At 43.2% G+C, this 14,851-nt stretch overlaps 1 protein-coding gene across 1 annotated transcript in view; it reads left to right on the top strand.

The window, feature by feature from the left end:
- LOC128453809 (collagen alpha-1(XIX) chain) overlaps positions 1–14,851 on the top strand; it is a 97,782-nt gene that overhangs the window by 45,784 nt on the left and 37,147 nt on the right. The window contains exons 17-21 of the mRNA XM_053436898.1: positions 3,293–3,337; positions 4,983–5,018; positions 12,866–12,919; positions 12,994–13,038; positions 14,696–14,728. Coding sequence (XP_053292873.1) covers positions 3,293–3,337; positions 4,983–5,018; positions 12,866–12,919; positions 12,994–13,038; positions 14,696–14,728 — 213 coding nt within the window. The remainder of the gene's footprint in view (positions 1–3,292; positions 3,338–4,982; positions 5,019–12,865; positions 12,920–12,993; positions 13,039–14,695; positions 14,729–14,851) is intronic.

The following is a 14,851-nucleotide window of genomic DNA, read 5'->3' as shown; positions in this document are numbered from 1 at the left end:
AGGAAAGTTAAGGTTGGCTTAGCTGAAAGAAAGATTTACTGGCACTGCTGTCTGCTCATACTTTACCCTGGCTTTTTGGCATACACAGGTGGTGTTAAGTTTGAGAGGGGCTTGAATATTTCAGAACAAAATAGCCATTTAACTAATGGCCCAAGTCCAACTACAGACTGCTCTCCCTCACACTCTCAGTAAATTCATCGAGCAAAACAACTTCTCACTTCCTGAAGATGAATTTGAGTTTCCTGTTCCCCCTTGTTGATTAGAGCTTGTTTCTCTGACACATACCTTTCTTCTGTCATAAATCTTAATGTTCTGAATATGAACAAATACAAGCTTTTACCCAGATAACTCTACAATGAAGACGAAAAGATATATTAAGGTTAATACGTGCCACTAATACAAATATAAGTGGAAAGATTCTTGTTTTGCTTTTGCCCATAAGCATTTATTGTTTTCTGCTATGACAACCAAACAATAAAAGCAGACAAAGAAAAAAGCTCTAACGTGACAGAACATAATTATGAAATGACCTCAGCAGAAAATGTCCCTTCAGTTCTTTTATAAATATGTAGGAGGTCCAGACTTGACATTTAGAAGTGATGAAATCACTGAAATGGCATTTACACCGAATTCAACTTAAAACCCAGAGTTAATACTTCAAACTTCACAAAATAGTGCTAAATGTTAAACTTCAGGAGCTGAGCATCTGTTGCTGTGGCACTCGGCTGCTCGTGGGCTCCGCGGCGTTTGCTGGCATCTCGATTATCTCGGATGTCCAGAGCCGCCGCGTCCCTTCGAGGCGACTTATCTCTGACAGGTGTTTCAGTTTGGAGAGTCAACCTACTGCAACCGGTGATGACAGGCTGCGCTGTGGACTAATTATTTCTTGTCACTGGGTGCAGATTTGTTGATGGCGCGCTAACCAGAGGGGCCACTGGACAGAAAAGTATCAGTCTAAACCCCAGGGTCACAAACTGTGGTCCTTTTTAATATATTGCTTTTTGCATTACAATGATTGAGCTCCTGAAGATGTGAATTAAATATTAGAACCACCTCTTGGTGTAATGCGATTCAATGCACCACAAGCTATAGTTAATTAACACCTTAGAAGCTTTATATAAAGGTAGAATTGATCATCATAGAATTCATAGCAGGGTAATTTTGTTACAATGCACTAGTTTTCTGTAGGTGGACCTTTATAAACTGGAAAGTCATTACAAATGTGTTGTGACTTTTCAAATGTAGAATTAAAATCAGAAGCAAAATCCCAAATCAAATACCTTTTTATGAACCATTCAAACTTGTTCGTAGTATTGCAATAAGGGTGCAGGCCTGTAGGTTTAATAATAGGGACTTCACACCCACAACATTGTTTCGTTAAATATTGAGATTTGGAGTATGACTATTTATTTGGATGATAACAAATACACGGGTCTAAAATTAGTCTGCGCTTGGGAGGTACAAAGAGATATAATGGCAAATGTGGAGAAATGATTTTAAAAAACTGCATAATTCATGGCCTGCTTGGAATAATGGCGGATGAAATATTCATAAGCTAAATTACTTATCTATGTAATCTGCTTTTGTTGTGGAGTTCAGGGGGAGAAAGGACGGCAGCAGGGGCTAAGGCTACAACAAACACTCTGATCTTTTCGCAAACATGGCGATGATTCGCTTTCAGTCTATTCATTATCAGTGAAAAGAAAAAAGCTATTGCACCATCAGCCCCCGCGAATCGCCGTCTTTGTTTGCATGAAATGGACCTTTTACACAAACGCAATGTGTTTTGAATCTACATATGGCACCCTGGTGCATGAGTGCTTACTGAATACTTTGGCTGCCACTCTGAATGCTCGTTTCGATCAACCTCTGCTAGATTTCAAAGAGGCCATTGCAATGGAGTGTAATGTCGGTCATTGGAAGGGGAAATGTTTTTAGGTTGAAAAGTGCTGCTCCTGCATGTCGGCGCAATTGATCCGTCTCCCAGCTCTCCTCCACATGGCCCTCGTTCATGCTCACACTGAAGCACGTGCAGCCGCAGAGCGCCATTAACACAGATGATCAAAAGATGCTGGCCAAGGCTGTGCTGCTACATCAAACAGCCTGAACACAGGAAGGCGCACAATTCCCAAGGGAAGGCACAAACGGGTTCCATTGTGCAATTATTAGGGTTAATATGTACTATACCTGGCTTCTCCGTTTTTTTATAATCCTGTTATCTGTGGACTACAAACAGAGAAACGAGCGTGGCGCCGAAACTTGAGCGCACGTGCAAACGGATGATTAAAAGCGGCAGTTCCTCAGCTCTGTCGCTTGCTTTGTCTTTGTTGCGGGCAGACGTACTGTACATGTGGAATTCGACCCAGTTAATCAAAGCCTGCGTACACAGAGTGTCGGTGGGAAGAGGGCACTGCTCGTGTTGATTTGTTCAGCAGCCGGGGATCCTTCCATTTCCACAAATCTACGCAGCCACTAACTCAGCAGAGTGTAGACGTGTTTTTCCTACCGACACATACAGTAGGAGAGGAATACACTGGTTCCACTCAACAAAGTGTGTCAGATGATGAAACTCCCATTGGAAGGTGGTAATCATATGAAGCCTTAATGCTATCTGCGTGGTCTCACACTGCTGTCGATTACGCCGCTGTACAGTGAATTGATATTAGCCGGGGTATTATCATCTCCTAATTGAGTTGATTCGAACATCCGTGCTGCATGTGTGAGAGCCCGCTAATTCCAGACACTTCTCATAACGCAGAGCCACTGGTGCCCTGCCAGTTTAGAGGATGGCTGCAGGGCTTTATCCCCTTCTCTCACGCCAACTTAAACCCTCTTGGTGTAAATTATACCATCTTTGGTTTGGCTCAGATAGCATTGCAATGTCGGCTTCTCAGGACTTCCAAGCACGAAGGCATTTTTTTCTAAATCACAAAAAAACGTCAAAAGGGAAAAACTCAGAGCAAAATGGTTGCTTTTGCTCTGACCTCGTTTCTCAGTGCCGGACAGCGCCGGCCGGCTCGGGCCTGGTTGCTCCTGCACGTTCTCTTCGGGTTGATTGATGCACCGAGGGACTCGCACAGCTGGAGAGGAGGCAGTAAACCAGAGGAAGGAACAAAGAGTAGTGGGCCACACGGGGTGCAGCAATTAAGCTGTTTTCTTGTCGTTAATTAAAAGCAAATTAGAGAGTTGCTGTCTAGTCTTAATTGCTGGCAGTGTGTGTGTGCCCGGCGACACCTGTTGTTGCATCTTCACTCACTGAGCTCACACCTGTTTCTGTTTGTTCTTTCTATAGGGACGGAGAGGAAAGAGTGGGGAGCCTGGACCCAAAGGCCTGACTGTAAGTGATACAAATGAGTGCACACATGAACTTAACTGTACACATATTTTGCTTTATTCTGTAAAATTTAGTAAAGGTTTGAATTCCTTTATTTATTTTGTATGTTTTTCGTTAAAAGCATTTAATACAAGCACTTGGTTATGGGTTTAAAGGAGACGGAGACACGTTACGCTCCGGTTGATCTTTTTACGTTGGGTAGCTACTTGAAAAGGTGTTTACGTGCTCTAATAATCAGAAAACACATCACTCTCCTCCCACTGTCAATCGCTGCAGCTCCTCTTTTCAGCCGCTGTCTGAAAAACACTCAGTTTTAGCTCCTGTCTCTCTAAGGACCCCCTCTCTGCTCTGATTGGCCAGCCGATCCCAGTCTGTTGTGATCCAGCACACATTGGATATATCAGTCTCCACTTTGTCAGGGGCCCGACTTGTCACTAGGCTTGTATGCACCATGCAAATGTGGAGCATTGCGATGTCATGTGCAGACATAATATAAAAGCAACAATTCTAATATCATAAAAGTTTGTGCATTCATTTCATGCTTAGGTTGTTTTCATCCGTCTCCAATCTTCTCCTGTTCTCCCATACAGCTGCAAGCAAGTTACATTATTAGCACAGAACCATAAGGGTTATATTCCAGTAGCACAGCGTGTATTGACGAGTAGGACGCATCTGCCTATAAGGCCTATTGACTCCTTGAGTTATGCCTGTTTCCTCGGGCGTTCAAACCGATCCCAGACACCGTTTGTGTAGTGATCCACACGCTGAAGTACAGCAACACCACCATGCATTAAAGGAGACAGCTTGTCTCTTAACTGCTGTGATGTCAGCACAAACAAGGAGCGCTCCCGCATCATGTACAGATGCTCCGGGCATCCAATTATTTTCATGCACCATTGCCCCGTTGACACTCTTGATCATGACACAGGTTTTTATCTTATTTTATTTCAGCCAGAAATCGAGGCAGGTTTCTTTTTTTCGACTCTGTCACTCGTGCGGTTGCTCCAATTATCTTTATTATTATTGAATAACCCACTGTTAAAACTCTCCCACGCGTCTCGACACGCGCTCCCTGCCTCCTTAATAACTCACAAAGCTGTGGTACACAAAGTCGTGGGTGAAACGAGAAAAGACAGGAGGGAAGAAGGTGTGACATTTCTAAATGGCAGTGTCCTGATGATAACCTTAGCATGTGGCAGCTTTTGCTCCATCTCCTGGTATTGGCATTTATGAATGACCCGTTTTGCTGAGGTAGATCTTAGGGGCAGAATTATCCATTCAAACCACACACCAGGGCGTCACTCTCTCATGTCCGTCGGCATCAGGGTAGAGCTCGCAGTTGAAGGGGGGGGCAGAGGTTATTTTTCAAAGTCAAATTTGCATTGCACAACAGCGACGGGAGTCTGTGGAAGGCACACGAGATTATCCACAGCCTGCTGCGGGTCAGCCACGTCTTTTATGGGAGCTCACATTGGAGCAACAGGCCTTCAATATAAAATAGGGAACAAATTTGGAGTTACCCTGTCAGTTTAAATGAGGCTGATGACGATAATATAAAAACACTCTTCATATTACTATATTCGAATGTCTTTGTCACATGAACTCCTTTTCATTCTCTGTGTGAAACGAATGTTCTTTGTAATTGCAGAGTCCCTCAGGAACCTCTGAAGGAGCAAGTATCAAGGTATCCATCAAAACATTATTCATCTCAAAACAAATCACTGACATGTGGCATTTGAGGTAGACTTCCGCTGTCGCCCTGTTTGATAAACCGGCCGGTACATTCACTTCCAGACAGGGGGAAGAGTTAAGATGTATCTCAGCAGTGCTCCGAGTAGAGGAGTTTAATAATCTGCACAGTGATGCCTGTGTAAAGACGTGACTCGCGTGAACTTGAGGATTCCGGCGTGGATAGCTCTTGACTGGCATTTCTGTGTTTGTATTCAAGACCAGAACTCCCACACTGGAAATGGCACCTCTCATTCAATTGTAACGGTATCTACTGAGCAAGTTAAGGAGCTGCTCCCCGCCCGCGCCTCCCGTGGAGCCGCACAGCGTGACCCTGTGCTCATTCTCCAAACACACAGACGGACATTTCGTGCCGCACTTTGGCCAAAAAGCATCTGCAATCATTTCCATGAAGCCCAGGGGTGCTGTAGCTCACCAGAGGGCACATGAGGTACGCTGTGATAAAATAAAAAACCTTTGAGACATGGACCTCTACTGGGCCTCCCACTGTGTCCGTTGCTACCTGCTTCCTTTGCACTAACACACCCCAGCCCCACCTCAGCACAGCACCCACCTCCCACAAAGCCTCCACCGGCTCACTAGAGATCGTGCTGAGAGTGAAGGCTATTGTGTAGTGGACAACCCCTCGACCGCAGCTGTTCATTTGATGTATAGGTGCGTTGTTTGCTGGGGTGTGTCAGCTTAGACCGTAGTGTTACATCTGCTCTCTGTGCCCAGAGGAAGGAGAAGTGTCAGTCGGCCAACCTTGAAAAAGAAAGTCGTCTGTATGAGGACACACTTATTATACCTCAAAACAAATGGATGGTGGTTTTGTTTGGATGAAAAACGATCATGTATTATAACCATGTCTTGTCAAGTTGGATATGAGGTTGCCTTGATTAGAGTTCCTTGGGTTATCTCTGACTGTTTTTTTTAAAGTTTTATCTTTAATATCACACATTTATTACTAAATTGAGTTATGAAATTAATAACTTTCACTTGGCAGAAGGGAAATAGCTGAGCACAGTAACAAAAGTTATTATTTTTCATATTTTAAGTGAACATGGCTCACTTTAGCATACAAACTGAATTTAGAATAATGAAAAGTAGAGTAAAACCTGCAACAAAGCTACATAGATGTATGAAGTCTCATATTTGCCAGTGTTTTATTTGAAATATTGATATCACTAATAAGACATATTTGTGGTTCGAGGGTGTGTAGAAACCATCTCAATATAGTTTTACATTTCCACTTTCATGGTTCTGTCGGGATCGTGGCAACAACGGGGCATTTTATGTTTTACTCTGACCCTCTTGTAACAGTTTCTTGGAAAACTTTAGTAGGTATGAATAATAATTATATCATAACATTTGTTTGATAAAGCAATATTCTTAGAAATAGTGCCTCACACAGAAAAATAGGTCCATAAAGCCACGGGGTCGATAATAACAAAGGCAATGAAAAAGAAATACAGCAATAAACACATAAATCACAACAAATAAGAGAAAGAAAACCTCATAAAAACTGACTCAAAACGTAAGTATCTAAAGACCCTAAAATAAACTCTCCAAAGAACAAGGACAAGACGTCTTAGTTTGAGACAAAGGTCAATTTGAACAGATGGGCCTTGAGTTGCTTTTTAAAAGGTTATACAGAGGCTGGAGCAACTTGCTCCAAAGGCATGATTACCTTCTTGTTTTCAGTCTAGTGCACAGGACAGACTGTGGGCCATGGTCAGAAGACCTATCGCTGATATAGGGATGGAGAAGGTCACAGATGTTCTCAGATGTCTGACCACGAAAGGCTTTGCGAGAACAAGTACCTTAAGTGGATCCTAAACCTAATGGGAAGCAAATTTAGTGAACGTAAAAAAAAAAAAAGGTTTGATGCGTTTCCTCCTGCTAGATCTGGTGAAACAGTCTAGCAGCAGCTTTCTGAATGGCATATTAACAAATATGCCAAGACAAGTGAAAAGAGAACTACAGTAGTCACAGTTGGGAGGACACAAAAGCTCAAATAATCCTCTCCAGCGCAAGTTGTGATACAACAGAAGTGTGCGTTTTGTGTTATTTCTGTTATATAAAAACAGAGACGACAGTGATTTCATTGAGTCTAATCAGAGATAACACCCAGATTTCTTAAATTAGACTGTACAGCTGAGGAAAGGGACCCATTGCTATGGGCAGACCTGGGAGCTATACTATCTGGAGCACTGATCATAACCTCCCTCTTATCTGCTTTAAGCTGGAAAACAGTTTTTAGACACCCAATCCTTAACAGCAAGAGTAGTGCAAAACATAATTTGTCAGTGGTATCAGGCTTAAAGGAGACTTATAACTGAAAGTTTTCAGCAAAACAGGGATACACCTCTGAGTTTGTTCATAATGTGACCTAAGCAAATATGCTCGGACCCAGGATGGAACCCTGGGGTACACCACAGGACAGAGCAGCAATATAATAAGACCCCCCCCAAAAAATACAATGAAATCCCAGAGACAACCAGACACAAGCCTCAGAAAGCACACTAAAATCTATCTACAATGTTGTGTGCTCAAGAAGCTGGTAAACTGTTTGTTATTAAAAAAAAACATTTTAAGAAACTGCCAAACTTTTCTGATGTGGGCCTGTAGTTATTTGGAACAGACAGACTGAGGTTTACTTGTCCAGTAGAGTTTAGATGGATGCATATGTAAAAAAAGACCTGCCACCAGCTGTTTATTATTAAGAGCATGGACAAAAAGACTCTCACAGAGAGAGGTAAAATATCAGCTGGTGTGGAGTAGGATCTCATACTGCTCACCAGCTCAGTAAGGGCTTGCAGGGAAATGTGAAATAATCCTAAATTGATGGCTGGAATAGACGTGAGTAGAAGAGAGAGAAAGGCGTGCCCAGGCATTTCGGAGGTTATCCACAAAGAAATGAAAAGAGTATCACTGAAGTCCTCATTGGAATGAACAGGCACATCAGGAGATGCAGGATAGTTTTAACAGAACATGCATCAACTGTTGGAAAAATGTAAGTAACCCTTACATGTTAAATAATGCTCATTAAAAGTTTTATAATAAAGCATTAAGAACAGAGGGGTTTCCACTCATTTTGCCCTCAACAACAATTACATTAATTTGAACAGAGGGATGAATAACAGATGGGGTAGATTACACATTAATACGAGCCACTTTATCCAAAACAGAGGAGCAATGTGAGTGGAAAAGATTAAACCGCCCACCAGAAGACACAAGTAGTGTTGAGTCAGATGCTGTCAAATTTGAACATGCAAGAGAATCAATATTTATCTGTTTTCAATGAAACAATTGTGGTCATAAACAAGCAGCTCGCAAGAGGATATTTAGTCAATATTGGAGCCATGAGGGAAAGCAAGGGTTTGTCCATTAATGTATTTGGAAACCAGATATGTGTTGAATATAATTAAAAGACTCAGTGACATTAAGAAAATCTGTTGGAAAACTGCAGGAGACGTCTTCAGCATGAATATTAAACTCACCCACCGTAATTACTCTGTCCGACCTGATAATAAAAACCTGTCCAATGAAAGTTTTTAGAGAATTGTTAAAACCAGGGGGGATGGTTGATTAGAACGCAATAAAGCCGATTCAAATGACCAACTTTAGGAATCTGTAATTCAAAGTGGGGAAAACTCCCAGAGAGCCCAGAGTCCAACTCTGAGAACAGTACCTAACAAACACAGTGAGTCCTCCATCATGCCCTGACAACCTTGGAGTGAAAATAAAAGAGCTATCAGTCAGGCATAGTTCAATTAGAGGGCTGCAATCCAAAGACCTCAGCCAAGTTTGGGTTAGAAACCTAAAAAGTTTGCTAAAGGACCATCCTAAGGTGGAAAGAGCATTGATCACAACTGCCAAGTCCAAGGGGTCCAGGCACCATCGGTCTGAGCTGCCGCACACAGCTGAACATGCACAGGAAGCCACATGCTTATTTAATTTTTTTCTGTATTGAGAAAAAATTGTAAAAAAGGGTTAATGATGGCTGGTGCGTTGGGGAGGGGATCTAACCTCAGGGACAGCTCCCCTATGATTAGCCGGAGGTGGATGTTTGGGAGGGGAGCATGGAGTGCAAATCACCTGAGATGGACAAGTCGGCTCTGGACGTAACATGAGGCTTTGATGGGCAGCAGTTGTGTGTGCAGAAGTGCAGGGATGAAGAGCGAGAATTCCAAATTGCCAGGAAGCACCTGTGCACCAGCTCAGAGACCATCTGCACCAAGGAGGTGAACTCTTTCAGAAGAGGTTGAGAGTGCACTCTGTCGGTGTCACAGGCAGGAGCGAGCCAGGTATCCAGGCTGAGCAGCTGCATGACGCTTCCCATGGCGCTACCAGGCATGGGTGTTTGGACCGGACTCAAACTTTGACTGCTCGAGGATGTTAAGGAGATGGGTGAAATCTTTGTAAACTCAGACTTTGAAATAAGAGCTCACACTGCTGTCATGCAAACCAACTTGAATGTGGAACCTGGCAACGCTGGGGTGGGATTTTATTAGGCATGTCTTGGACGCAGTGTGTGCGCTCTGCTGACGCTCATGTGTCTGATGATAGAATCATCATTAATTAGAGGTAAGGGAGGAGACAGAACCTGCTAATGGGGCCTGTGGGAGAAGACAGCGGCTCAGTTTGTTACTGGGCCGGTTGCTGTCTCTGTATTGCGGTGGTGGAATGGAGTCTGGGTCTGTGACCTCTGTTGCTTAACAGCAGCTGGTCCTGGCAGGACAGCCGGCTCATCCTCTAAGGCCTCTAGACAGGCAGAGACACCTTGAGACAGAGATGGGGCTGCTACTCTATTCATGTTGCGTGGACGTGCAGTGAAATTGGCAGGAGACCAAAATCAGGGTTTTGACCTGGAAGGTAATGTAGGTGAGTTGGAGGAGTTGGTGCAAGTGGAGGGGTATCTTGGCCGAGGCTATCTCAACGCTGCTTCCGCTGGATGCCCTGCAGTGCAGGTACACAAGAGGAGGGTTCGCCAGGTGTAATGGGACAGTGAAACAGCTATTAAGGGATTTTGTTTAAGCCCTGAGCCGGAGCCAGGGGTCCTCGGGGATGAAGCCCACAGCAGCATTAGGTGGGGTAAACGGCGGAGCTGGAGAGGCAGCATCAGCCAGATAGGAACAGGAGCCAGCCCACTCTTCACAACTTAAATTCTCTATCCTTTGGTCTCTTATATAAGAATTCTTGGGAAGACCGTGAAATTACATATTGACTTAAGTTCTTACTTTTTGAGTTTGCTTGCTCAGCGACAGAATGACTTGGTTTGAAAAGATACAAAAACGTATTTTATTTTTGTCACATCACAAAGTTACGGATGTTCTGGTGCTTCATTTTGTGGAACTTCTTCTGAATACAAGCGATTCTAGGTGGATTTAATGTTGTGATGCCTTCACAGTGTTTATACTCTTATATATATAAATATATACAATCAAAGACATGGAAATCTCACTTTCTGCAGTGTAGGACCTTTAAGACCCGAGTCAGGCAGATGTTAGCTGAGAGATAAGGTATTGCCAACAAACATTGTTTCAGTTCTCTAATGCCTGCATTAAATATGCAAGCCAGCCTTGCCCTCGCCATGAATCAGTCATGCTCTGACATTACGGATACATCTTCACTTTATCATTAGGAATTCATGCTTACTGTGGATGACTAGAAAAATGCCCTGTCTCAGAGAATAACTTCACATTATAATCTGCTGTGATGAAACCAGTACAGCATTGCATTGAAAGGAACACGATAAGAAGGGGAAGCTTAAGCATCACAGCCCCGGGATGAATGTAAAGTTTCCATAAGCAGTAATAACCGAGCAGCTTAGAGGCTTCTCTTCACTTCTCGTTGACCATCCTTGTGCATTTTTTAGGTCTGACAAAGCAGACACACGTTCAGACTAAACTGCAGCTTGTGTAACATCTGTGTGAGCCGAGCCCCCTCTCACTCTTGCAGCAAAGTGTGAATATTTTAAAGTAAAAAAAAAAAGAAGGAGGTCGGTGCAGTGCATGATGTGCTGGGAAGATAGCGTTCCCATGAATCACATCTCCATAACTGTATCTCCCACTGACAGACTCAAACGGGCTCTGACAGAACGCTGCAGATGTTGATGGATGGACGGAGAGGGATGGAGACGGGCTTAATTGCAGTTTGATGACTTGAGGTGTCTCAAAGTCAACATATCACCCGCTGACATCCACAGGTGGACCAGTTCCCCGGCCTGTGCACGCTGCGCTTTCTCATTGTGCAAATCCAGCGATAATCTAGATAAATATTGGCTGTGGTGCAGTTAATCTTATTTAGAAGGTTTATTAACTTGTTACACACCCCTCTGCCAAAAACATTGACATTGAACGATCTTCCATGGATGCGGAAATAGATAACCTCTCAAATATACCTTTCCATAAGCCTGTATCATGAATACAGTGCAGGACATGACCTCCGGGGCTAAAACAACCCTTCCATCAATGTGCTTTAGATTGAATGTCATAACTCAGTGGAAAACTAAAGCAGTTTCTGTTTACAGAATACTTCACAGTTGTTCTGTACTGTAACTGGCCTTTTTTGTTACGTTAAAAGACACAATACAACAATTCTGGAGTTGATTTTCTGTTAGGTTTATGAGTTCCCATGTGGTTGATAAAGCTGTGCAGAATTCAATTAGATCTCAAAGTCAATTTAGCAGCTACACCCTCCTCCCTGACTAAATTATTAAAAGGACAATCCATCCGTTCATGGATGCCAGCGGTCCGCAGACCTAATACAGCTCATAATTTAGACTAGGAAATGGCAACTATATCTCATTATGTGATTGGTATCACGGCGGCTGTCGTTGGCGAGAAGAAGGAATGAGGGAGGGGGCTGAACCCGTGGGGCAAATATTGACTGTTGGAGTCCAGGTGCCAATGAGTGTAGAAAATATCGGCCTCTTCAGAGAGATGTGTCAAAATATCTTACCACAGAATATCCGAAGTGACTTCAACAGATCTTTACCTCTTTGATGAATAACCTTTTCAGCCTATCTTCCTTTTTTTGTCCTCTGTTACGCGTGACACACAACACTGAGCTTTATTCAATGTGTCAGTAGATGTGACGCAATAGAGTTCTCCTATTCCAGAGGAGCTGCTCATGGCCGGTAATGCCGTTGTATTGTATCTGTAGCACGAGACCTGGTGTAACAGTAAGAATGTAAAGAGCATGAAAGGTCACGAGAAAGTTGGAAATGCACGCAGGACGATGCATCTTCTACTGAGGCCTCAAGGAAGTGAAGTGAGCAGGCAGTGTGTGTGTGTGTAAAAAAAAAAAGTTCCATCACACATTTATTAAATTATTCATTCTTTGGTTTTCTTGACCGAGCTGCAAGTACATTTATCTAACAGTTGTGTTTACTCTGAGTATTCTCAACAAAACTGACAGGGAGCTATCCTGGTCAAAAGTCCTCTGACGCGGGCTAAGCAGCAGTCATAAAGTGCCATCTACTGGCAGATAGGGGAATTCTATCTAATCTGGAAATGTGGAAAAGTGCTGCAATGCAACAGGGGGCTCGGCTTTTCATTATCCTGCCAGACTATAGTCCCTCAAAGCCCCCAACAAGAATCCAATCATCACCTTTCTTTGTTTTTCCTTTCTTTCATAATTTCAAACAATTTAGGTTTTGAGATGACACACTACTGTTGTGTATTTCTGATGACTTACTTGCGACCGCCCTCGCCTAAGTTTCCCTCCCTGAGCCTTCTGTCGTCTGGCCCCGTCTCCTCTGTCACTCACTGTCAATGATTCCATTTTCGCATGCAGGGGGAGAAGGGCGAGTCGGGAGTCCCGGCGGACAAAGGGGAGAGAGGAGACCCCGTACGTATTTTCCCACCTTGACATTTACATTGCCGTCTTGTTCGAGAGTCATTAACCGAGGCCTCCTCCCCCAGGGTCAGCCAGGTGCAGAGGGTGCCGACGGAATGAAGGGACAAAAAGTAAGTCCCATCAATGTCAAGTGTCAGAGATGATGACTCACTCTGTTTGTGCGCCCTGATAATCACCATGTGTATGTGTGTGTGTGTGGGGGGGGGCTGGATGGCTTGGTGGTTAAGGAGGATCAAAGGATGTAAGTGGTATAATATACCAGTTTTCAGAAGCTGAACCTTCGAAGTTATTATCCTCTCTCAGTCTGTCTATCCTCCAAAGGTCTTTGATATCATCGAGCAGCAAAAAAAATATATCTGCAGGTGGTTATTTCTTGTTTTTGCCATTCTTTGTATTCTTCGCTCCTCCAACCTCGATTTGACCGATTCTCTCGCTCTTGTCGTTTTTTCTCGCCGTGCTTTCTGAGAGACCGTTTTTGTGGTTGTGCTTTGTAGAGTAAGCCTTTTTAAGTAAGGTTTTTCCTTCCGCCCTTATCTCTTTTACATAATTACCGGTAAAAGGGATCTCAGTGAAATCTATAGGAAATTGGCATGTGTCTGGGCAGATAGGTCCATTGTTATCTGCTGTCAGCACCAGCGTGTGGTTACAATGCGCTTTCACAAATATACATGGCACCCAGGTGATGAATCCTAAAGCTCCAGGGAAGACAGCGTCAGTCTAGTGCAAGAAGAAAAATGATGAGATCACCAAAGTCAGTAGGACTCATCCTCTGGGAACCCTGGATCTCCGTGACCACCATGAAGACCTGTGTGTGATACTGTCTTCTATAGGGTCCTTCCGTGTTACCCTGACCTTAACCCCAGGTGTTATGATCAATCGTATTGATGTTATGTTTAGATAAGAAGAAAGAACTTTTAAACAGCGTGCAGGTTCCATAGGTTTCTCATGTGAACTAATCAGCATGTCAAATATCAATGTCACAATGCGGCTCAGAAATGTGATAATTTCACACGATATGACCCTGTATCAAGTGTTTATAATTATTTTAGTCTTAAGTAACATGATCACCTGATTCTATATAGAAATAACCTCAGTCGTCCTTCCTCCTGATGATGGAAGAGCAGCCATGACGCAATATAGAAAAGAGCATATAGTTTTCATTTTATAGTGTTATTGGAGATGAGCTGTGCAGTTTGTCTAATTAAATCCTTATGCTCCAAGGATCTGAGTACATTGTGTCCCTCATTATGTGCAACTAAAATCGATACAGATGGGGACAAAAACCTTTTAAATCCTGTCTCTTTAGTGAAATTGCACTATTACAGGATTGTGTCGGCTTGTTAAAGTACAGCATATATACCTGGAGATCCTTTCAGTTGTTGGAAACCTTCTAGGGTTCCCTGAAGCACCCAGTACTCCCGATACAATGGGTTATTCATGGTTGCAGTATAAATGTGTGTGCATATATATATATATACCCACAAACACACTCACAAACACACACAATAAGTATAGCAACATTTGTGTTGCACACTATTGCTCTCCAGCATGAACTCCTTATTGTTTTGTGTCCACTCATGGTTCCTCTCACATCACTTGAGTTGGACAGTATTTTCTCTGATCTGCTCCTTTATTGTTGCTCCTGAATCTGTTGATGTAGCTGTTTGAGGTGAATATGTCCAAAGTGCATTTTTTAGTTGTGCTTTCTTTGTTTCCCTGGCACTTGTGCATAATAAATTGATTGTATGTCTCTATTGTTTTTTGCAGGGTGATATTGGCCCCCCTGGTCCTCCCGGTCCTGTGAGTACAACACACTGGTCGCCTTCCAGAATACCGCTCATTGTCACTCACTATAAGATTCAGTAATAACCTCAGGAATTATTACAACATCAGTGGGATGTTCTTTGCAACAAACCTGAGAAC

The sequence above is a fragment of the Pleuronectes platessa genome, chromosome 12 (genome assembly GCF_947347685.1).
Source record: "Pleuronectes platessa chromosome 12, fPlePla1.1, whole genome shotgun sequence".
In the NCBI taxonomy this organism is placed as follows: domain Eukaryota; kingdom Metazoa; phylum Chordata; class Actinopteri; order Pleuronectiformes; family Pleuronectidae; genus Pleuronectes; species Pleuronectes platessa.
The sequence above is the reverse complement of the archived record's forward strand: the minus strand, read 5'-3'. Positions and strand labels throughout refer to the sequence as shown.